The following is a 25,065-nucleotide window of genomic DNA, read 5'->3' on the forward strand; positions in this document are numbered from 1 at the left end:
ATCGGGGAGTTCCCCTGGCAGATGACATGTCCACCCACTCCAGTATTCTTGCCTGGAGAACCCCATGGACAGAGGAGCCTGGCAGGCTACACAACTGAAGTGACTTAACATGCATGGATGCGTGGGTTTTGGGGAAGAGGATCACCGAGAAAAAGTGCCATTTTCATCACACTCTATCAAGGATATACATTATCATCATAATTTCTGACTCCTGCTATTGACCTTGATCACCTGGATAATCACCTGGCAAAGCTGTCTCTGTCATTTTCTCCACTGTGCATTTACTCTTCTGTTCCCCTCTCTTTCCATACTGTCCTCTTTGGAAGGTCACTATGCAGGCCTATACTACAGAAGAGTTATTCCCCACTTCATAAGGAATATTTTTTTAATAGTTATTTTTAATTTTTTTAAGTTTTATTTATTTAGTTTTGGCTGCACTGGGTCTTGGTGGCTGTGCAGGGTCTTTCTCTAGTTGTTGGGGGAGGGGGCTATTCTCTAGCTGGGACGGGAGGACTTCTAGTGCCCGTGGGCTCCAGCAGTTGCAGCTCACAAGCTCTTCAGTTCAGTTCAGTTCAGTCACTCAGTCGTGTCCGACTCTTTGCGACCCCATGAATCGCAGCACGCCAGGCATCCTTGTCCATCATCAACTCCCGAAGTTCACTCAAATTCACGGCCATCGAGTCAGTGATGCCATCCAGCCATCTCATCCTCTGTCGTCCCCTTCTCCTCCTGCCCCCAATCCCTCCCAGCATCAGTCTTTTCCAGTGAGTCAACTCTTCGCATGAGGTGGCCAAGCTTTAGAGCACAGTAAATAAATCTTTTGCTTAGTTGTGGCCCCTGGGCTTAGGTGCCATGGGGCATGTGGAATCTTCCCGGACCAGGGGGGCCCAGGGATTGAACCCAGGTTCTCTGCATCGGCAGGCAGATTCTTTAATAATAATATAGTAATAATCCCGGATCACCAGGATTATATTTTACCAGCAAAATAACACACACAGCAGGTACCTAGCATGTGCTGCACGTTCAGCAGCTGATCTGAGGTGACTATATAATCCACTGTCCCCTGGAGACTCACTTTTCTTACCTGTAAAATGGGTGTTTCTTATCATTCACCCCCACGACTGTATTGAGTGGACAGCGTCCAGGGAGTCAACGTCAGTTCCCTCTCCCTTCCCCATTTGGCTGTCCAGCAACCCAGACACGAGAGGGGCAGTGACCAGCCTAGGGTGTTACGGCCAACTGCAGCCCAATCAGGGCTCTCACCACACCCTGGGTAGGATTCCCCCACCCCCGGGCGGGAGCCAGGTGCACTTTGGCCGGCCACAAGTAGCCCGCACGGGCCAGCGCCCGCGGGGCCAGGGGAGATGAGCCTGACCTCGGCGCCCGACTCACGGCCGAGCGGCCGGGCCGCGCCCCTCGCCGGCCGGCGGACGGTGAGTGCGAAGCCCGCAACGGGCGTGCAAACCCGCGCGGCTCCGGGCCCGCCGCCCTCCCTTTCCTCACTCCTTCCAGGGCCCTCTAACCCTTTCCTCCCCGCAGGTCTGGGTTCCCCTGCTTCGTGCGCGCCCCTCTCGGCCTGCGGCTGGGGGCTCTCCACCTGGGCTGTTCCTGCCGCCTCGCTCTCTCCGGCAGCGCCCCGGTCTCGGCGCCAGTTCCGGCTCAGTCCAGCAGCTCCTGGTTGCCCTCTTTCCGGCTTGGCGGCCTTTGTGTGGTCTCCTCCCTGTCTGCTTTGTGTCTCTTCTCGCAGCCCCTCTGGCTTGCCCCTCCTCCTTCCCTGCCCCACCCCTCCTGCCGGTGGGAGAAGCCCCCACTGGGGGCGGGCCCGAGTATCGTCCACCGCCCCCCCTCCCACCGCACCCCTTCTGCAACCTGAACCCCTGCCCTCTGGCTGGCTCCTGAGTCTTCCTGCTTGCCTGTTTCCTCCCAGGATTTGCGGGGATGGAGGGGGGAGTGGGGACCAAAGGGGAGTATCAAGAAAAAGCCCAGTGCACTCTAGTATCAGAGCATTCTCACCTCTCCCGGGCTAGGTGCCATCTCCAAGGCTTGTAGAAAGGGAAAGCAGAGCAAGCCGTGGGGCGACTGTGGCATTTTCCAGTCAGGTGATGACAGCCTTATTGTTGTTGGCTGTTGACAAAGTCACCTGGTCAGAGGCGTGGCCACCCAACGTGCCCAATAAATGTCTGAATTAATTACTAGAAGAGGGAGGAAGCCTGGACCACGCCTGATGCTAAGTAGGGCAAGACTGGCCTTTATTAGAACCGCAGGGCGCTCCTGTGAGTCAGTGCTGAGGGTAAGTGCGGTTCAGTTCAACAGACACATTGAGCAGCCCCCTGTGCTGAGCCCTGCAGTTTGTACTGGTAACACGAAGATGAATCTGGGAATAGTCCTCCCTTAGGAGCCTTCTACGGTAGTGGGGGATTCAGATGAAGGAACAAAATTACAAGAGAGCGATAACTACCATGACGAGGGAAGTACATGGGCCTCTAAAATCACAAGTAGACAACCCATCCAGAAAATTCCCAGAGCAATTAACTTGAAGGCTGAGTGGGCTGAGTGATGGGACCGTGGGTGGTGAGCGAGTGACGTCCTGCGGACAGTGGGGCCCAGCATGCTCTGGTTGGCTCCGGAAGGGAGACCAGTACTGGCTCTGGTAGTTGATTGTCAGGGTTACAAAGGGCCTTGTAAACCTCGTTAAGGAGTCTAGAATTTACCTTTAAAGATATGTGGGATCACAGAAGTGGTTAATGCAAGGAGTGACTAGATCAGATTTGCACTTCCGAGAAACTGCTCTGGTTTCAGAGTTGAGACTGGATTGGGTGAGGACATTCCAGGAAGCCAGGAGCCGTGGATCTGACGAGGCATTTAGAATCCCCAGGATTTAGTGCCTCATTACCTGTGTGTGGGGAGGTTGAGGACATGAGCAGAGTGCAAGATTACAGTCTAGGTTTCTGGCTCAGATGACTAAGACAGGATGCGGCAGGAAAATGTCCAAGTTGTGGTGCGGGGAGAGATCTTGGGGCTTGGGGACATATGACTGGAGATGTCCCTCCACTGACTAGACTAAGAGTGACGTAAGGAAATGTATGAATGTTTGGTGGGGTTAGAGTTGGGCCTGTCTGATTCATCCCTGTGTACCAGCACTAGTCTGATACCCACATGTCTCCAGCCAATGCACACAGGTCAGACTTGCCCATTGAGGAATGCTTCAGCAGGGTGACTGGGTAGAACAGGTGGGGAGGAGGGGCTGTAAGGAAGGGCCCTAGAAGAGGGATGGGAAAGAAGTCTTTATCTGCTAGAAACAAATACAGCAGTATTCATGGATGACGTAGGAGGTTTGGGATTCCCAAAGAGGTTTGGCGTTTTTAGAAAACAAGGAGGGAAAAGGGACAGAATTAAGAAGCTTGGGAACAGGGCCCAGGTCTTGGGTGTTAAAGAAATGGGGGTGAAGATATCAGGGCAGGGGGCTATTTTGTTTAGTATCTGGAAATGAGCTTCAGAAACAACATTTGAAGTGATTGGATTCATTAAATTTTCAGAGCTGAAGAGACTCAGAGTTCTCTTCATCCATTTTGCCTCCCTATGTCATAGATGACTAAGGTTAAGCTCAGAGTGGCTCAGACAGTAAAAAGAGTCTACCTGCTATGCAGGAGACCCAGGTTCGATCCCTGGGTCAGGAAGATCCCCTGCAGAAGGGAATGGCAACCTACTCCAGTATTCTTGCCTGGAAAATCCCATGGATGGAGGAGCCTGGTGGGCCCCAATCCATGGAGTCACGAAGAGTCAGACATGACTGAGCAACTAACACACTCAAGCCCGGAGAAGGAAGTGAGATGCCCCAGGATCATAGCTGATAATTTGGCAGCGGTGGGACTGGGTGTTGGGAAGGTGGGAGTAGAGCACTCATACTGTCCTGCAGTCAGACTGACACGGATTTGATCCCAGCCGCCACTTCCCAGGTGGCGCTAGTGGTAGAAAACCCACCTGGCAATGAAAGAGACATAAGAGACAGTTCAACCTCTGGATCAGGAAGAGCCCCTGGAGGAGGGCATGGCAACCCACTCCAGTATTCTTGCCTGGAGAATCCCATGGACCGAGGAGCCTGATGGACTACAGTCACTGGGGTCGCAAAGAGTCAGACAAGACTGAAGCAACTTATAACACAGCACAGCGACTTTCTCACTTCCTGACTGGGTGATCCTTCTTCCTGAGCTTTCCTTACCTGTAATGTGGGGATGTTAAGACCACCTGTGAGCTTTCAGGGGTAGAGGAGTGAGGAGAATCCATCATCAGTCCACTCAGGGGTTAGAGTCTGCAACTTCTCATCTAACTTCCTGGTGTACAGAACCACGTTTGCGTTAACCAAACACCCTTGCCAAAGAGCCTGGAGTTTTATGGGAAAAGGAGAGAGTCACAGGTCCTGGGCTTATTTTTCTCAAGGCTGAATTGTTTGGCTGCTGTCAGAATGCATCCTCTTTTCTCCCTTCTCCATTCCAGCTAGCATAACTGTCCCTTGGTAGAAGCTGTTGCTATGGCAACTTGGTTCTTCCCCCGAAATCTGGCTGCCTTGAGCTCTCTTAATTCCGGTACTTTAATCTTAGAGGTAGAGCCCACAGACAAGTTGAAAAGGAAGTCACACCTAAATCAGACTGAAGGACATTCCTATACCCCTGGCCCTGCAATGACCTGTAGTCAAGTCTCCAGTTTGGAAATCCAGCTTTCCCTCCAACACTGTAGATCTTTTCCACACCAACAGCCATCGCATCCCCTAGGAGACCTTCCCTGACAACCTCCAGCACTCGTCCACAGAAAGAGCCAATCCCTTTTACCTGGGTCTTCCCCCTCAGCACCTACACATTGAAACCATCTGTTTCCTTCTTTCCTCTGTGAGCTCCTCAAGGGCAAGAACTGTCATGTTCATCTGCTTAAGAGAAGGCTTGGATGGAATAGGTCCTTCCTACATTTTGTTGGATGACAAGGAAATGAAGAGTGGAGGTGTTCGAAGGTTGAAAATTAACTTCTGTAATGACTAAGTGCAAGCTTCGGGGTAAATCAGATTTGAGTTCAAATCCTGTGACATTATCACTTAATAACTGGTTGATCATGAGCAACTTAAATCTCACCTCCGTAAGCCTTAGTTTCTTCATCTGGAAAATGGGGGTTTACTACATTCTTCATAGGATTGCTGTGAAGGTGGAGTTAGTTAACTTTACATAGTTAGTAGACCGTGAGGGGAGGTCTGCTTGTTCCTCATTGTTCCAGCTACCTGACACAAAGTAGGTGCAAACATGCTTTACTGAATGGATTTTAAACGATGAAAGGTGTTCAGGAAGCTGGTTTGTAAGGATAATAACTGATGTATCACCTCATGTGTAATAATCACTAATGGAGTATTCAGGCATTTTTGTTAGGTCTGTGGGGCAGCACTTAGTATCCCCCAGATGAAGCCTGACCCTCAGTTTTTTTTCAAGTCCCTGTCTGTGTTGGCCTGTGGGCATCTCCAGGCAGATACCGCGTGGGTCTTACCCACATTCTTAGTGCTCAGCCCGAGAGAAGAGGCCTCTAAAAATTCTGATGGACAACTAAATCTAATTTATGTTTGCACCATACGTTACCATTTATGAGGCAGTTTTACACCTGCTGTATTTGGTTTTACTGACCTTGTCACCACCAAGGATATTCCTGTTATTTAATCCCATGGGCCCTTATTTTGAAAAAGTACCCATCAAACAAATTCTGTTTGTTAATGTCATGCCAACTGCAGCCAGAACTTCTGATCTACATGAAATAAGAATTTTTATCACCATTCCCAGCACAGGATGTGGACACACAGTAAGTACCAAAGAAATGGTTCCTGGATTGAATTTATGTATGGTTTCTTTAACCTTTCTAAAAGGTCGAAAACGCATTTCTCCCTTTTCCCGATGCCTTTAAAAAAAAATTATATCTTATATCTAAGCATTCCTGTCAGGAACTCCTGTCTTTACAAAAGCCCCAAATCCTTATTTTATGAATAAGGAATCTGAGGCCTAAGGAAGGGAAAAGTCTTGCCATAGGCCACACACTTTAGCAGTACTGTCCCTGCAACTTGCTTCACAGCAGCTTCCTCCACTGATATTATGCGACCTAAATGAGAAAATTCAAATGCTTGAATTCAGTATTCTTATTTCAAACCAAAATATTTGCCTTCCTTAAAATGCCTACTCTCTGTAGCATGAATAGAACCCCCTTCCGTAAGATGGACATTCCAGTAAGCTGAAGCCAATTGGCTCCCCTAAATTCTGCTGCTGCTAAGTCGCTTCAGTCGTGTCCGACTCTGTGAGACCCCATAGACGGAAGCCCACCAGGCTCCCTTGTCCCTGGGATTCTCCAGGCAAGAACACTGGAGTGGGTTGCCATTGCCTTCTCCAATGCATGAAAGTGAAAAGTGAAAGTGAAGTCGCTCAGTCGTGTCCAACTCTTCTGTAGGGTATTATTCTTTGGATGAAAATAAATCATGAGCTCCCTGGAGGTGGCGCTATTGGTCACTCTGCCTCTTGTGCCCCCCAGGAATCTCCGGTCGTGGAGCTGAACGTGGGGGGTGAGTTCTATACCACCACCTTGGGCACCCTGAGGAAATTCCCAGGCTCAAAGCTGACAGAGATGTTCTCCAGCCCCGCCAAGGCCTGCCTGGATGCCGAGGGACGCTTCTTCATCGATCGCTGCGGCACCTACTTTGGACCCATCCTGGAATATCTGCGCAGTGGGCAGCTGCCCACCCAGCACATCCCAGAGGTGTACCGTGAGGCTCAGCACTACGAGATCAAGCCCTTGATCAAACACCTGGAGGACACGCCACAGATCTTCGGTGAGCAGGTGGCGCGGAAGCAGTTCTTGCTGCAGGTGCCAGGCTACAGCGAGAACCTGGAGCTCATGGTGCGCCTGGCGCGGGCCGAGGCCGTGGCGGCGCGCTGCTCCCGAGTCCTGGTGTGCCTGGTACGGAACGAGAAGGAGGATGCAAACTGCGCAGACGCTCTGCGCTCCCTGGAGGCGAACAAAAGGTCAGTGGTCAAATTTGGGCCTTGGAAGGCAGCCCTGGATATCAGTGACCTCCTGGACTGCCTGAACATGGACATTAAGGCCCGAGGGTACCAGGTATGCTATTCACACAACAGTCCGTTACCAGCCAAGGTCTCCGACTACTTCTACACGTTCAGCTTCAGCTGGTGGTGATCCCCAGGGGCCGGGGCTCTATGTTATGGGCTGTGGTAGGAAGTATGAAATTAAAAGTTGCCTTAAAGAGCCATCTTTCTTTAAAAAAACAAAACAAACCAAAACACAACAGACAGGAGTTCCCTAGGGGTCCAGTGGTTAAGAATCCACCTGCCCAATGCAAGACACATGGGTTTGACCCCTGGTCTGGGAATATTCCACAAGCTGCAAGGCAACTAAGCCTGTGGGCCAGAACTGAGCTTGCCACTCTGGAGGTCTGCTCAGCAACCAGAGAAACCAGCAGAATGAGAAGTCTGCCCACGAAAGCTGGGGAGTAGCCCACCCCCAGCTTGCCACACCCAGAGAAAGCCGGTGCACAACGAAGACACAGTGCAGCTGAAAACAAACAAATAAAATTTAAACAAAAAACCAAACAGACATCAAAATTGGTCGAGTTGAGTTTTGCCACCAAATATTTGTTTCCCTCGTGGGGTTCTTGCGATCCACTGCAACTGACTCCTCTGTACTTGCCTACTGAGGTGCAGCTGTTTCCTCTTTAAAGTCTCATGTACCTGCCAGACCCTCCCCTGAAGTCTAACAGCAATGTGGAGACGAGCTGGAATGTTTCAACAGCGCTTTGGCTGGAGATGCGGGATGACAGCAGAAAATTAATAGGATGTCATGAATCTAGACAGTAAGACCTAAAAATGTAATCCAGCCAGCCTCAGCTTGTGGTCCAGTCTCCTAGCCCTGGTGTCTGCCTTCATGAGGAAGATACCATGTTAGCACTTGGAGTCAGTGCCGCTCAGATCTTCTATCCTGGGTGCTGTGAGTGTTGGCTGCTGAAACCTCCTAAGTGTCCTCTTCTGTAGAGCAGCAGTTCTCAAAGTGTGGTTCCTAGACCAGCAGCATCCCCGATACCTGGGAACTTGTTAGAGATACAGATTCACTAGTCCCTACTTCAGACCTACGGAATCAGAAACTCTGGAAGTCTGTCCAGCAGTCTGTTTTAACAAGTCCTCCAGGTAATTATGATGCACCCTAATTTTGAGACCTGCTCTAGGAAAGAATTGCCATCTCACTGTGTGGAGGTTCAGAAGACTGATCCCTCACCTCAAGGAGGAACAGGTCTGATATGGTTCCTATTTTAGAGCTCCTTGTGGGATCAGGCTGAAGTCAGCCTTTGCTGGACACCACATTCCTGTTTAGTGGTCTTCTTCAACTTTACTCTGCTTTCCTCACTCCGCTTCACTTGAGAACACATCCTCACTAAGCCACTTAAACAAGAAACTCTCTCAGGTTCTACTTCTTAACCAAAGGCATTAGGTAACTTTAAGGAGGAAACCTTCATCCTTCTCCAAGTTCAAGTCTGGTGTCCATTCCTTACCTAGTTTGACTACCAGCCATCCTGGGTTCCCTGGGACTGAAGGTCAAGTTTAACTGCCAAGCTGTAAGGAATTAACACTGAATCAGGAAATTTCAAATTTAAACATAAAATTTCTCAGAACAAAGTTATTTTCAGTGAGCATTTTAATTCATTAACTGCATCTGCTTGTATACATTTTTTATTCTCAAAGCTTATTCTGTATTTTTCTTTTTTTTTTTTTTGTATTTGATATGGCTGACAGTTTAAAGTAGAAAAATGCTAAATGTCTATTTGAACTTAATGTCATGAATTAATTCAACATTATTCAAAAGGAGCCAGAAAAACATTCATACCCTTTGATCAGTAATTATACTTCTGAGATTTGATTCTAGAAAAACACTCTGCTCCATAAGATCTAACTAGGATTGCTTAAAATCTCACTTTTATGAATTATGGAAAGATCAATGTCCTCCCCAAGATTTCTGCACATTCCAAGAGGGCCTGTCTTCTTATGGTCAGTTCTGGTTCTCTGCTCCTGCTAGATTCATTCAGCATTGAGATCAACTAGATTTCTTAACCTGTTGTGCTGTTCTACACAATGCTTACCCGGAGTTAACACTCAAATCTTTTCCTTAATTTTTACAGATGCCACTCGCACCAGCTATTTGCTCACATAACAGGCAAATAAAGGGAAGGGAGTTTACCACACAGAAATGCAAATAACTTCAAATTTAATATTGGGCATATCTATTCTTAAAAGTGTCTTAGTCACCCTATCACTAGAGGCTTTTCACTAATAGATTGTATTTGTTTTCTACTAGTTTCTTTCCTCCCTATTCCTGCCACACTTCTGTGTGTGTGTGTGTGCTCAGTCATGTCCAACTCTTTGCAACCCCATGAACTGCAACACACCAGGCCTTCCTGTCCCTCGCCATCTCCCAAAGTTTGCCCAAATTCATGTCTATTGCATTGGTGATGCCATTCAGCCATCTCATTCTCTGATGCCCTCTTTTCCTTCTTTCCTCAATCTTTCCCAGCATCAGGGACTTTGAAACCCCAATTAAAAAATGGGCAAAGGACCCGAATAGACATTTTTCCAAAGAAAATGAACAGATGGCCAACAAGCACATGAAACGATACTCAGCATCAGTAATTATTAGAGAAATGTAAATCAAAACTGCAATGAGGGGGTCCCTGGTGGCTCAGTGGTAAAGAATCCACTTGCCAACGCAGGAGATACGGATTTGATGCCTGGTCCAGGAAGATCCCAGAAGTCGAGGGTCAGCTAAGCCCATGCACTGCAGCTGCTGAAGCCCAAACACTCTAGAGCCTGTGCTCCACAATGAGAGAAGCTGCTGCAGTGAGACGCCTGTGCACCACAACTACAGAGTAACCCGTGCTCGCCACAACTAGAGAAAAGCCTGTGCAGCCACAAAGACCCAGCACAGTCAAATAGTTAAGTAAAATTATTTTTTTTAATTCATAATTAGATATCACCTGAGATCTGTCAGAATGGCTGTCATCAAAAAGACCACAAATAACAAATGCTGGCAAAGATGTGGAGAAGGGGAATCCTCACACAGTTGGTGGGAATATAAATTGGTGCAACTCCTATGAAGGATGTTATGGAAGTTCCTTTAAAAACTAAAAATAGAACTATCGTATGACCCATCAATTCTATTCCAGGGTATATAATCTGAAGAAAACAAAACATGTGTACACCCCAATATTCATAGCAACATTATTTACAATAACCAAGATATGGAAGCAACCTAAGTGTTCAATAGATGAATAGATACAAAAGATGTCTGTGCGTCTACACACACATGCACACACACACACACACAATGGAATACTACTTAGCCATAAAAAAGAATGACATTCTGCCATTTGGAACAATCTAGATGGATCTAGAGGGTGTTATGCTTAGTGAAATCAGTCAGACAGACCAAGACAAATATTCTAACACTTGTATCTTGAAGCTAAAAACTAACACAAACAAATATATATATAACAAAACAGAAGCAGACTCACAGATACAAAGAACAAGCTAGCGGTTAAGAGTGGGGAGAGGAAGGGGAAAAGGCAACAATAGGGGTATGGGATTAAGACATACAGTCTACTATATATAAAATAAGTAGCAGATATATTGTATGACACAGGGAAATGTCATTATTTTGTAATTCCTCGAAATGGGGTATAATCTATAAAAGCATTGAATCACTATGCTGTACACCTGAAACCAATATAACATTGTAAATCAAGTATACTTCAATAAAAAAGAAAAAACCCACCTCTGTTCATTTGTAGGAGTGTATGTATCCTTGCCTGGAGAATCCCATGGACAGAGGAGCCTGGTGGGCTGCAGTCCATGGGGTCGCAAACAGTCCAGCATGACTGAGCGACTAACACTTAACACTTACATGAGACTATTTGGGCTTCCCTGGTGGCTCAGTGGTTAAAAATCTGCCTGCCAACGCAGGAGACATAGGTTTGATCCCAGTGTCAGGAAGATCCCCTGGAGAAGGCAATGACAACCCACTCCAGTATTTTTGCCTAGGAAATCCCATGGACAGAGGAGCCTGGAGGGCTATGGTCCTTTGGGTTGCAAAGGAGTCAGACACGACTTAGTGACTAAACAACAACATGAGACTTTTCAGATCTGCTGGCATTAACTAAAGAAAATTACAGTCAGAGGAGAAAACCTTAAAACTCATTCCAAATATAACTGTCATTATAATCCAAAGGAAAAACACAGTAAAAGCTCTGAGAGTGCCTTCATGAAGACATCCTAGTCCATAGCACTGTGTCAGGTTTTCAGGTCTCACTGTTTTCTTGGAGCACTTCTTTTTTTTTTCTTCTTCTGCTTATTTTCCTTGTCTTCCCTGGCCCCCCTTTCCATTCATTCTTTTCCCTTTTCTGCTATGCTTAGTGTCCTGGAAGGCTCATCTCTAGGTACTGTGTGCTCAGGCCCCTTTCTGGTTGGTCAAAGACTTGGAAAATATGACAGCAGAAGACTGGAGACAAGAAGACCTGGGGTGTTGGTATAAGGATGAATGTCTTGGAATGGTGAAAACACTTGTGTTTCCTATGAATGCCCACCAGAGGGCACCCAAGGTAGAAGAGGCTTTTTAAACAATGAACGAACATAATGATCCAACCTCTGCATGCCAGTCAGCCTCTTTCCCCAGCTCAGTGGAGCCATGAGAAAACTGGCCACGATGGCGGGGGGGGGGCATGGGCTCTCTGGTTTAGACTTCTTCTCAACAAAGCTGATGTAGTCAGTGATGAATGTCCACCAGGAGAGACCAACGCTGAGTCCCTGATACGGTATTATTCCCACAGGGGGACTAGATACTTGGTGGTAGGTTGATAGTCCTGCAAATCAGTTAGCTGTACTGAACTGTAACAAACTGTCGGGAGAAATGCTGGCATCACTAAGCGAATGGCATGAATAGCTTTGTTTGAGGATGTTTGCAAAGCTGCTTAGGGTTAGGGTGCAGGTTTACTTCATCATTGTTGTTGTTCTTGTTTAGTTGCTAAGTTGTGTCCACCTCTTTTGCGACCCCATGGACTGTAGCCCACCAGGCTCTTCTTTCCATGGAATTTCCCAGGCAAGAATACTGGAGTGGGTTGCCATTTCCTTCTCCAGGGGATCTTCGTGAGTCAGGGGTCAAACCTGGATCTCCTGCATTGCAGGCTGAGCCACCAGGGAAGCCCAATAAAGCTAGTATCACCCTCCAATCCTGGAGACATTTCATGGTGATTAAAAAAAAAAAATGCCTCCCAAGGGCTTCCCTGGTGGTCCAGTGGCTAAAATGCTATGCTCCCAATGCAGAGGGCCTGAGTTTGATCCCTGGTCAAGGAACTATGATCCTCCCATGCCACGATTAAAATTAAAAGATCCTCCATGCAGCAGTGAAGATCCTGCATGCTGTAACTAAGACCCAGCACAACAAATTAAAAAAAAAAAAAGTCTCACACTGGGTTAGAAGGCAGATTTGTTCCTGACCAGTATAATAAAAGGAAGTTGGGGGAAAAAAAGATACTGTCCCCTTCAAAGGGCAGGTTTGCTAGCATTCCCTAAGATTGAGGGTTTCCTAAACTCAGTGTCCTTCATCTGTGTTGCAGATGTACTGTGCACGGCATTGACCTGCATCACCCTTACGGTGTTTAAATGTCACAGGGAACCAAAACAAACGTGAAGTTCATGCTATCTGCCACACTGTGAATAATAAGCTGCCTAAGCCCATTTGGGCTTGTTGTCTCCTTACCAGCTGGTTCTATGCAGTTTAGCAGCTTAGGGACTCTCTAACCATGTGACAGACCCCCAAACTTAATACCTTAAGACTATAACCATTAATTCCTTCTCATAGCCTATAGATTAGGCAGTTCTTCTGGTTTTATTTGGTCTCACTTATGCATCTGTAGTCAGATGGTGGCTCAGCTAGGGTGGGGCTGATCTTAAATTGCCTCAGCTGGGTGAAGTTGGCTTTGTTCCATGTGGTCCTTCACTCTCCAGCAGACTGCTGCTGCTGCTGCTGCTGCTGCTGCTAAGTCGCTTCAGTTGTGTCCGACTCTGTGTGATCCCATAGTTGGCAGCCCACCAGGCTCCCCGTCCCTGGGATTCTCCAGGCAAGAACACTGGAGTGAGTTCCCATTTCCTTCTCCAATGCATGCAAGTGAAAGGTGAAAGTGAAGTGGCTCAGTCGTGTCTGACTCCTAGCGACCTCATGGACTGTAGCCCACCAGGCTCCTCCATCCATGGGATTTTCCAGGCAAGAGTACTGGAGTGGGGTGCCATTGCCTTCTCCGTCCAGCAGAGTAGGTTGGACTTATTCTTATGGCAATGGTAAGATTCCAAAACCAAGCAAAAGGCATTCAAAACTGGTGTGTGGGTGGAACTTGAGGCCTAGGTTCAAAACTAGCACACTGTTATTAATACTTCCGCTATACTTTACTGGCCAGGCACAAGGCCAGCAGAATTCAAAGGGTGGGGATATAGATTCCATCTCTTACTGGAAGCAGCTTCAAAGGGATTTAAATACAGAGAGGGGAAGAATTGAGGCCATTAAAAAAAATTATTCTACCTATGCTGGATCCTTTCCAGGAAGGAAGAAGTGGTGATTTATCCACATAGGAATAGATACATATCCCAGATTCAGATTTGAGTTTTCTACTGCTATAGACTCCCTCTCTCATGTCCAAATTCGTATGTTAAAATCCTAACCCTCTATGAGAAGGTATTAGGAGGTCAGGCCTTTGGAAAGTGATAAGATCATGAGGATGGAGCCCTCATGACAGGGCTTATAAAAACAGATCCCTTATAAAACAGATCCCAGAGAGCCCCTTTACATCTTTAACCATGAGGACATGGAGAGAAGACAGCTGTATATGAACAGGAATTGAGCTCTCACCAGACGCTGAATCTGAGAGCACCTTCATCTTAGACTTCTCAGCCTCCAGAACTGTGAGCAATAAATTTCTGTTGTTTATAAGCCTCTCAAGTCTATGGTATACTGTTTATTTGAATATTTTACTACCTCTATAATCCTGTTGGTTCTGTTTTCCTGGAAAACCCTGACTAATTAACATCTAATTGTAATGTAGCTGCCATCTTACCATTCATGGATACCTTATTCATTTTCATGATATTTCACACGTTGCTTCTGACTAGGAAGCTTATTTTATAATGAAAAAAAAAAACCATAGCAAATAAACTTCTTGGTCTTGCCAGGTATCCCATTATTCAGATGTAGCTATGATTTAAAAACAGAAAAAGGTGTAACAAGCTTTTGCAGGCTTAATTGTGGGAGCTGAGAGACAACACATTATGAGTTGGGAAGCTGTCTTACAGGTTTGTGGTATATGCCTCATGTCAACAACTAAAATATGTACTGTTTCTTCCACTGTTAGAATACATGATTCCAGAACTGAGAGGTAGGAGTGGTTCTTGTCACTTTTACATGTAATAACTAATTTATGAATTCTTATGTTCAGGGGATTTGGAGTACTTAGTCCCCAAATGAGAAGTAGTTTCACTAAAGAACAGAGTCACTGTTCCATTACATTCAAATATATAATGACACTGCCCTGGTCATTTTGGGCTCTTCTTGCTGAGCCAACAGGCAGAGAAAGGATTACTATACTAGTCTGAGTGATCGACTCCAATTTCCAAGGGGAAATTGAGTTGACGTTATACAATAGGGGCAAGGAAGACCTTATTTGAAGCCCAAGGGATTTACTTGGATGCCTCATGGTATTTTCATGTGCAGTAATGAAGGTCAAAGAAAAATGTCATCAGTTCAATACAGTTTTTCATTTCAAAATGAAAGCAGAATATTCTTTTCTATACCGGTCTGGCCTTGGCTTCTCAACTTTATTTCCATCATTCCTTTCTGTTTCCTTTCTGCAGTTTACTCTCAATATGAACTGAATTCCCTTTGTTTTTCTAAGTGCACCAAACTCCTTCCTGCAGTCTCGTATCTAATAATAATAACGATAATCCTCTGTATCAATGATGCATAAATGTGCATTTCCTGTCTCTGAAATTGGGACATATCTTAAGATTGCTGTTGGCCAATTGTTCACGTGTAGACTGGGTCATGGGGGCTCAGTGGTAAAGAATCCACCTGCCAGTGGAGGAGACGTGGTTCAATTCCTGGGTCAAGAAGATCCTCCGGAGAAGGAAATGTTAACCCACTCCAGTATTCTTGCCTAGGAAATCCCATGGATAGAGAAGGCTGGTGAGCTACAGTCTGTGGGGCTGCAAAGACACAACTAAGCAACTAAACAACAACAACAACAGCAAGACTGGGTCATATCAATTCATGTTGTCATCACTTCAATTGAATTGTATGAGTGTTGTTTTTAATTGTCATTTATGGTATCTTTAAAAACACAGCAGGATGACATAGCATACAAATCTTTGTCTAAAGAAGTTTAAGTCAGCTATTTTCAGTAAGTATACCTAAATCTAAGCAATATGAAACCACTGTTTTTAATTTCAGCATTTTTTTATTAATGTTTTATAATTGTTGGCAGCTTGTTTTTGATCTAATATGGTAACAATAATAATAATAGCTGGAACTTCCCTGGTAGTCCAATGGCTAAGACTCCTTGCTTAGGCAAAGCAGAGGACTAGGGTTTGATCCCTGATCAGGGAACTAGATCCCACATGCCACAACTAAGAGATCCCATGCCATGATCAGTAAAAAGTGAGTTACTCAGTCATGTCCGCCTCTTTGCGACCCCATGGATTACACAGTCCATGGAATTCTCCAGGCCAGAACACTGGAGTGGGTAGCCTCTCCCTTCTCCAGGAGATCTTCCCAACCCAGGGACTGAACCCAGGCCTCCCATATTGCAGGTGGATTCTTTACCAGCTGAGCCACAAGAGAAGCCCAAGAATACTGGAGTGGGTAGCCTATCTCTTCTCCAATGGATTTGCCCAACCCAGGAATTGAACTGGGGTCTCCTGCATTGCAGGCAGATTCTTTACCAAGTGAGCTATCAGGGAAGCCCTATGACCAATAGATCCTGCATGCCACACAAAAAATCCCACATGCTGCAACAAAGATGGAAAGTCCCTCATGCTACAACTAAGACCCAGTAGAGCCAAATAAACAAATATTTTAAAAAATAATGGCCACTAACATTAATTAAAGGCACTGGTTGCTAAGTGCCTTTCATTTCACTGGACATATTTGTATTTGTGGTAGTCTCTTCAGTCTGAGATGCCTTTCTTTCTTTCTGGAAAATTCACTATTTCAAGGCCAGATTAAAAATCATTTCCTCTGTAAAACTTCCCTGAGGCATCCTGAAGTTAGGTCTATTTGAAGCACTTGGCTCTATTATCCAGCACATTTTGCCCACTAATGATCAGTTTGGGTGTCTCCCTTTCCAGTTGACTGTAGAACCTTGAGGGTAAAAACCATCTTTTCAGCCTTTTGGACTCTTCTCTGCCTACCATAGTCTTCTTTTTATAAGCACCCTACATTAATTTCATTTCAAATAATGAAACCATAAACATCTGTCAACTAAAAACTGGCATTTGCCAAGGGCATTTGCCAGTAATTGAACAACAACAAGGGCATTTGCCATCTGCCTGTGTTGCTGCAGTTGCTGACCTTTGACACTCCCTGAAGGGAGTTTAGAGTGGAGAGTCAGGCACTCTGTGCTCCAGTGAAACTGGTGGGACAGCTCTTTAGATATTTGGGTATGTTCAGGAACTGATTTCATGATCCCAATTCTTGAATCTGATGAACTCCTTATTGCAAAATTCAGACTTAAATTGAGGAAGGTAGAGAAAACCAATGTATGAACTAAATCAAATCCCTTATGATTATATAGTGAAAGTGACAAATAGATTCAAGGGATTATATCTGATATACAGAGTGCCTGAAGAACTATGGATGGAGGTTCCTGACGTTGTATAGGAGGCAGTGATCAATAGCTGAGAAAAGAAGAGAAGCAAAAGACAAAGGAGAAAAGGAAAGATATATCCATTTGAATGCAGAGTTCCAAAGAATATCAAGGAGAGATAAGAAAGCCTTCCTCAAGGATCAATGCAAAGAAATACAGGATTTGGCATCACTTGAGCCAAAGAATGCTCAAGTGAAGTCGCTCAGTCGTGTCTGACTCTGCGACCCCATGGACTGTAGCCCACCAGGCTCCTCCATCTGTGGGATTCTCCAGGCAAGAATACTGGAGTCAGTTGCCATTTTCTTCCCCAGGGGATCTTCCCAACCCAGGGATCGAACCCAGGTCTCCCACATTGCAGGCAGATGCTTTAACCCAAGAATGCTCAAACTACCGCACAATTGCACTCATCTCACATGCTAGTAAAGTAATGCTCAAAATTCTCCAAGCCAGGCTTCAACAGTACGTGAATTGTGAACGTCCAGACAATCAAGCTGGATTTAGAAAAGGCAGAGGATTCAGAGATCAAATTGCCAACATCCGTTGGATCACTGAAAAAGCAGGAGAGTTCCAGAGAAGTGTGTACTTCTGGTTTATTGACTATGCCAAAACCTTTGACTGTGTGGATCAAAACAAACTGGAGAATTTTTAAAGAGATGGAAATACCAGACCACATGACCTGCTTCCTGAGAAATCTGAATGTAGGTCAAGAAGCAAGTTAGAACTGGACATGGAACAACAGACTGGTTCCAAATCGCGAAAGGAGTACGTCAAGGCTGTATATTTTCACCCTGCTTATTTAACTTATATGCAAAGTACATAATGAGAAACGCTAGGCTGGATAAAGCACAAGCTGGAATCAAGATTGCCAGGAGAAATATCAATAACCTCAGATATGTCGGGCTTCCCTGGTGGCTCACAGGTTAAAGCCTCTGCCTGCAATGCGGGAGACCTGGGTTCGATCCCTGGGTCGGGAAGATCTCCTGGAGGAGGAAATGGCAACCCACTCCAGTGTTCTTGCCTGGGAAATCCCATGGACACAGGAGCCTGGTGGCCTACAGTCCATGAGGTTGCAAAGAGTCGGACACGACACAGCGACTTTACTTTACTTTCAGATATGTAGATGGCACTGCCCTTATGGCAGAAAGTGAAGAAGAACTAAAGAACCTCTTGATGAAAGTGAAAGAAGAGAGTGAAAAAATTGGCTTAAAACTCAACATTCAGAAAACTAAGATCATGGCATCTGGTCCCATCACTTCATGGCAAATAGATGGGGAAACAGTGGAAACAGTGAGAGACTTTATTTCCTTGGGCTCTAAAATCACCGCAGATGGTGACTGCCACCATGAAATTAAAAGACGCTTGCTCCTTGGAAGAAAAACTATGACCAACCTAGACAGCATATTAAAAAGGTGAGACATTATTTGCCAACAAAAGTCCGTCTAGTCAAAGCTGTGGTTTTCCAGTAGTTGTGTATGGATGTGGGAGTTGGACTATGAAGAAAGCTGTGCACCAAAGAATTGAGGCTTTTGCACTGTGGTGTTGGAGAAGACCCTTGAGAGTCCCTTGGACTGCAAGGAGATCCAACCAGTCCATCCTAAAGGAAATCAGTCCCGAATATTTATGTGGAAGGACTGATGCTGAAGCTGAAACACTAATAATTTGGCCACCTGATGTGAAGAACTGACTCAATGGAAAAGACCTTGATGCTGGGAAAGATTGAAGGTGGGAGGGAAAGGGGATGACAGGGATGAGATGGTTGGATGGTATCGCCGACTTGATGGACACGAGTTTGAAAAAGCTCTGGAAGTTGGTGATGGACAGGGAAGCCTGGTGTGCTGCAGTTCATGGGGTGGTAAAGAGTCAGACACGACTGAATGACTGAACTGACTGACTGACTGAATCCTTGCATCTCCTCACATCTAGAAAGCACTAAATCCCTCCATGGTGATATCAGCTCCTTGTGACTAGCAGAAACACTAGTCACTTGATTTGTTACTTGACTGATTGCAGTGAATTCCCCCTTCACTAAAATTTTATATATTGACTTCCCCCCACTGCCTATTTGGAGTAGTCTCTCAGAGCTATCTGAGATGCTGTCTCTTGGCTTCCCTGGTGGCTCAGCTAGTAAAGAATCTGCCTGCCAGTGAAGGAGATGCAAGAGACATGGGTTTGATCCCTGGATCAGGAAGATTCCCTGGAGAAGGAAATGGCAACCCATTCCACTATTCTTGCCTGGAAAATTCCATGGACAGAGGAGCCTGGCTGGCCACAGTCCATGCGGTCACAGAGTGTTGGCCACAACTGAACACACATGCCTTTTTCTCTTGGGCTGTAGTCCTCATTTTGCCCCAAATAAAACTTAGCTCACAGCTCTCAGGTTGTGCATCTTTTTAGTTGATGCAGCTAAAGTGTAATGCAGGATGTAAACCTTGACCTTGGATTTATTAACACCAGCATGTGAACTACACTTTATAGTCCAAAGTATTTCTGCATTATTTCATTCCACTGTCACTACATCTTTGTTGGGTTAGGTGTTACTGCAATTGTAGCTGAGACTACTTGTTCATTAAGTGCCAGCTGTAGTGAAGCAGGGGGGAAGGTCGCAGGGCACAACATTTAAAAGAGTGACAATAGCTGAGAGTTCCTTGGTGGCCCAGAGGTTAGGATTCCAAGCTTTCACTGCTGTGGCCTGGGTTCAATCTCTGGTCAGAGTGATGAGATGCTGCAAGCCACATGTCACAGCCAAAAAACAAACAAATAAAAAGAATGACATAACCATTGAGGATAAGACATAAACTGGTTAGAACCAAGTAGGTCCAAGATGGCAGAAGATTCAACTTCCAGTAGACCTGGAGCTTCATTACATGTTCATTGTAGTACATTAGCATATGTTAAATGACACCCCTACAGGCACCATGACAGTTCTCAGCCCAACCGTAAAAGGCCAGAAAGTGGGTGGTGGCCCAGTTCCTGGAAATTCCATCCCTTCCCCCAAATAGTTGGAATAATCCTCCCACTCATTAGTCTATGAGATTAATCAGCCCATAAACAAACTAATCACCTCATATTTCAGGGCCTCTCATCTTATGAGTTGACACACATTCTGTCTGTGGAGGCTGTTCCTCCCAGGGTTGCACTTGCCTTTTGAGACAGACCACATTCTGTTTATGGGATGTGTATTTCTCTAAATAAATCCACTGTTTACCTATCCCTTTGCTTCTTGCTGAAATCTCCCTGTGCTGAGACATAAAGAACCTGAGCTTCAGGTTCTGATACAAGGTGAGCAATTTTAACTGAAGGACAGTGGGTTCAAGTCCCACCTCATGGGTTCAAGTTCCAATCAGAGTTTTGGCTGGGTTCAAATCCCATCTGAGTTGTGTGACCTGAAGCTTTGTTGCTTGATCCTTGGCCTTAGAATTCTTTCCACTCTCCCCTAGCTATCAGATGATGGCTTGATTCCTTAAAGGATAGGTAGCTTTTCAACAACTGGAATGAGAGAGCAGGAAAAAGTACCCTAGGCCAGGAGAGGTTTGGAGGGGTGGCATACAGCTTTGTAAGCAGATAGGGTGGGGGGGGGGTCCCTAGAAAAAGATGTAAGAAAAGCCATTTTTGGCTTAAGCCATTGTTTGATCTAAGCCTGACCACAATGCTTGTCCTTGAACAGGTCTCTAATTAATTATCTTGAGAGAAGTGAGGGAAGGAAGGAACAAAAGAAATACGTTTTCTTGTTCCTTGCAGTCAAAAACCAGTTTTTCCTTAAAAGATATATGTAACAATCTGATATATGTCTTTGAGTTCTGCAAGAACTAATGTTCCCCACTCACCTTGAAGATGGAGCGGTGATGTCGACCCTCTTGAATTCAATCAACTAAAGCTTGGGCCCTGTAGACCTCTCCCCAATCCAATGCTGAATTCTCCTCTGCTCAAGCGCCTTCATGAATGAATTTGCATGCACCCTTAGGTTTCCGTGGTAGGTCAGAATCTGCCTACAGTGCATGAGACCTGAGCTCGATCCCTGGGTCAGGAAGATCCCTTGGAGAAGGGGACAGCAATTCACTTCAGTATTCTTGCCTGGAGAATTCCATGGATGGAGTGGCCTGGTGGGCTACGATCAATGGGGTCTCAAAGAGCTGGACACCACCGAGCGACTAACACTTAGCTTAAAGCGTCCCCAGTTTTGCTGTTTGGAGACACTGCTTTGGGGAAGATTGCTTGTGCTCTCCTTACTTGCTGCAAGTAATATGTCCTTACTTCTTTGGAACTTTGGTTAGTTGGGTCTTCAGGCTTGACACCAACCAGAAGGCAAACTCAGTTTCTGAGCAACAGCTCGATCAAAAGGCGAGCACAGGGGACAGACAGCAAATACTGAGAACAGCAATGGATGATGGAGCTGTCAGTCTGACCTCTTTGTGTTATCTTCTGAGTCAGAATCCTCACACAGCTCCAGGTTTTACCTCTAGCTCTGGATAGCTCCACCTCCGCCCTTTACACTGAAGCACTTCCCCCGACCCTCCGTTTCCCTCCGTCACTCAAACCCAACAGGAAGCCCCCCAAAGCTCCCATTGGCTCCTCCAGCCTTTCCGACCCGCCTCCTCCTGCCAGAAGCCCCGCCCCCTGTGCTACGCTCCGGCTCCGGTTTCCGTTCCTCCCGCGCGGCAGGCGTAGGTAGCTAAATCCGGACGCACAGCGACAAGGCAGTCGAGCAGCCGGAAGCGGCTTCTCTTTCCCGGAACCCCACTGCCTTGTGGGACAGCGGCTGGTTCCTCCCTCCTGGGCAAGTTTGTTCGTATTCCTCTGCCCCCCTCAGCCCCGTCGGGTACGGAAGCTGAGAAGGTGCACGAACAACCATGGCGGCACATCTGAAGAAGCGGGTTTATGAGGAGTTCACTAAGGTGGTTCAGGTAAGCTCTAGAAGGAAAGGTCCCAGGACTGGTCTGGGAAAGGGGAAGGTAGGTTATCCGCGCCCCCAGACACTTTGCCAGAACTGGCGCCACAAAGCTGGGTAGGGTGTCAGTGCTGCCAGTGCTTTGGTAGGCTGCCTCTCTGACTACACTTTAGTGGGCGTGTTCAGTGGCCGCTGCTGTTGTCAGTATTAACATGTGCAGTCTGACACTAAAAAAAACTATTAGAAGAAGCAAACAGCACCTTGCAATTTACGAAAGTATCTTATCTGTTATCTTATTTTTTTCATGTTACCTTCAGTTCAGCAGCTCAGTCGTGTCCGACTCTTTGCGACCCCATGAATCGCAGCACGCCAGGCCTCCCTGTACATCACCAACTCCCGGAGTTTACTCAAACTCATGTCCATCGAGTGGGTGATGCCATCCAACCATCTCATCATCTGTCGTCCCCTTCTCCTCCCGCCTTCAATCTTTGCCAGCATCAGGGTCTTTTCCATTGAGTCAGTTCTTCGCATCAGATGGCCAAAGTATTGAAGTTTCACCTTCAGCATTAGTCCTTCCAGTGAATATTCAGGACTGATTTCCTTTAGGTTCGACTGGTTTAATCTCGTTGCTGTCCAAGGGACTTTCAAGAGGCTTCCCCAAACACCGCAGTTCATTAGCATCTTCATTTTACAAATGAGGACTTTGAGACTTCTGGTGGGGTATTGACAAATTTCCTTGCAACTCCCATTACCAAAAAAGTGCCCAAAGCCAAGTTGGCTGTATGCAGAGCTCTAAGGGTTTGGAAGAGGAATCTATAGGAGTCCTCAAGACCCAGTCACAGCAGACGAGAGTCACAGGCTTCATAGGGGTTGAAGTTTTCGTTGGTGGAACAGCTCACCACCAACCTTTTATAGCTTACCTGTAAAGGAGGGCAGTACCATCCTTCCTCCTTTGGAGTTGTTTCAGGACTGAGGGGCCCAGACCGTGTCGGTTAGTCAGTTGAGTCAGTTCAGTCGCTCAGTCGTGTCCGACTCTTTGCGACCCCATGAATTGCAGTATGCCAGGCCTCCCTGTCCATCACCAACTCCCGGAGTTCACTCAAACTCATGTCCATCGAGTCAGTGATGCCATCCAGCCCTCTCATCCTCTGTTGTCCCCTTCTCCTCCTGCCCCCAATCCCTCCCAGCATCAGAGTCTTTTCCAATGAGTCAACTCTTCGCATGAGGTGGCCAAAGTACTGGAGTTTCAGCTTTAGCATCATTCCCTCCAAAGAAATCCCAGGACTGATCTCCTTCAGAATGGACTGGTTGGATCTCCTTGCAGTCCAGCGGACTCTCCAACACCACAGTTCAAAAGCATCAATTCTTTGGGACTCAGCTTTCTTCACAGTCCAACTCTCACATCCATACATGACCACTGGAAAAACAATAGCCTTGACTAGACGGACCTTTGTTGGCAAAGTAATCTCTGTTTTTGAATATGCTATCTAGGTTGGTGATAACTTTCCTTCCAAGGAGTGTCAGCAGTCAGTGATTCTCTATGTATTTCCTCAGAGAGATCGCTAAAGTAGAGGTTGATCCCAGGTCATACCCTGTGTCCTGCTTTTCTGACTTTGTGTATCCAAATCATCTAGGCTCTTGTTAAAATGTAGATTCTACTTAGTAAGTGAATTGGCTGGGGGAGGCAAGGCAATAATCTACATTTCTGAAAAGCCCCCGGTTAATGCCAGCCAATAGCAGGTTTCCATCCATAGACTTGTGGCCTAGGAAGATTTAGACCATGCATTAGGATGCTGATCCTTAAGTATTTCATTTATTCCTTCAACAAGAGTTTATTGAATAAAGTAGTGGTTACTATGTATCAATATTAGGTATGGTGAAAGGTGCTGAGCTATAAAATCCAGTACACATTAGGGTGTCTGTCCTTTCGGAACTCAGGTGAGAGGGAGATGTGGAGCACCATATCTGAGATTATAGTACAGAGGGGTAATTGCATCGACAAACCAAGTCTTCCTTACTCTTTTACAACTACTTTTTGTGAAAACTATCCAAACTCCCTTGCCCTTTGTGATTAACAGTATTCTTTCACTGCCTTTTTCTTGTGTGTGTGTGTGGCATATTTCCATTGTGTGTAGGGAAGTTAGTTGGCTTCTTATTCTTTTTTTTTTTTCTGAAAATAACTTTGATACTTACCTTGTCACTGTTATTGCTCCTTTTTATGTAAAATTCGTTTTCTTGAACTTATAGAGTGAGTCAAGATTCAGGAAAGCTTTACAGAGCTCCCTCTTCCGTGGCTTGCTTTTTGGGATTTCCTGGCTCTGGATTCCTTTGCCCCCATTTGAAAAACAAATTGTGCCAAAATAAACATAACAGAATTTATCATTGTAACCATTTTTTAAGCGTGGAGTTCAGTGACGACATGTACATTCACTTTGTTGGGCCGTATCACTTCCTTTCTTTACTATATTCTGTTGTTTCCTCTCGCCAAGACTACTCACCGCTCCTCCAGCATGCCATGTGTTTGGACCTTTCCGAACCTTTGTGTCTGTTGTCTCTTTTACGTAGAATGGGTGTCACTCTTCCTGCTCTTTTTGTTCTCCGCCCAGTGGACTTGGATTTTGCTTTAGTCTCTCCTCCCCTACTTCTGTAGCACTCATCTATTTGTACTTACCACTCGGTGCTGCTGTAGTTACTAGTTTTGTTTCTGCCTACCAGTTTGGGCTCCTTGAGGGCAGAGGTAACGCTTGGTTCATCTGTGTTCCCTGGATAGACCATAGCGCCTGGAGCACTAAAATATTGATGGTTGAATGATAGCAGATACTGGTTTGTCCTTCTCCTTATGTACTCCTTAGGGAAAAAAATCTTCCCAGTTTTTTCACCTAACTGCTGATAACACTGAAGAATGAATTTGTGTGGAATAGGATAGAAATGGGTAAGGATTTTAAGAGCTCATTTCTTTACTTCATTGTTCGTAAATGGTTACCGCAGAGTATCTTAGTGCTTCTATTATTTTTCCTCTGCCCTGAAGATGAGAGAGAGAGAATTGATATGTATGTGGTGCATATGATGTGTTTGTACAATAAAGACATTGTAGTTTAGACTTCTCAGGTATCCCTATGATGTAAGTATTATGTTTATTTATAGAAGGAGGAGACCTGTAGCTACCAAGTAATAATTTAACTCAAATTCCTTTGATTTCAAA

At 45.8% G+C, this 25,065-nt stretch overlaps 2 protein-coding genes and 1 long non-coding RNA gene across 3 annotated transcripts in view; 2 read left to right on the forward strand and 1 right to left on the reverse strand.

Moving 5' to 3' along the window:
• Window positions 1-1,196: 1,196 nt before the first annotated feature.
• KCTD14 (potassium channel tetramerization domain containing 14) lies at window positions 1,197-10,847 on the forward strand. The gene is made up of 2 exons (XM_069564969.1): window positions 1,197-1,433; window positions 6,547-10,847. The coding sequence occupies exons 1-2, from the start codon at window positions 1,365-1,367 to the stop codon at window positions 7,207-7,209; spliced, it is 732 nt and encodes a 243-aa protein (XP_069421070.1). The 5' UTR covers window positions 1,197-1,364; the 3' UTR covers window positions 7,210-10,847.
• Window positions 5,777-21,505, reverse strand: LOC138426421 (uncharacterized). Its single transcript, XR_011251641.1, has 3 exons — window positions 20,803-21,505; window positions 8,576-8,636; window positions 5,777-7,020 (listed from the first exon to the last, which is right to left on the reverse strand). It is a non-coding gene; the product is annotated as an uncharacterized lncRNA (long non-coding RNA).
• Window positions 21,506-21,601: 96 nt separating this feature from the next.
• The window catches only part of INTS4 (integrator complex subunit 4), a 115,937-nt gene continuing 112,473 nt past the window's right edge, over window positions 21,602-25,065 (forward strand). Inside the window, exon 1 of the mRNA XM_069564914.1 lies at window positions 21,602-21,879. Coding sequence (XP_069421015.1) covers window positions 21,826-21,879 — 54 coding nt within the window. The 5' untranslated portion in view covers window positions 21,602-21,825. The remainder of the gene's footprint in view (window positions 21,880-25,065) is intronic.

This window comes from Ovis canadensis, chromosome 21, assembly GCF_042477335.2.
Source record: "Ovis canadensis isolate MfBH-ARS-UI-01 breed Bighorn chromosome 21, ARS-UI_OviCan_v2, whole genome shotgun sequence".
NCBI lineage: Eukaryota > Metazoa > Chordata > Mammalia > Artiodactyla > Bovidae > Ovis > Ovis canadensis.

What these genes read in the sequence shown, in the direction of transcription:
- KCTD14 (XM_069564969.1), top strand. Translation starts at nt 1,365, where the DNA reads ATGAGCCTGACCTCGGCGCCCGACTCACGGCCGAGCGGCCGGGCCGCG. An exon ending in CCCTCGCCGGCCGGCGGACG is followed by an intron (nt 1,434 to 6,546) that starts GTGAGTGCGAAG and finishes TGTGCCCCCCAG; the next exon opens with GAATCTCCGGTCGTGGAGCT.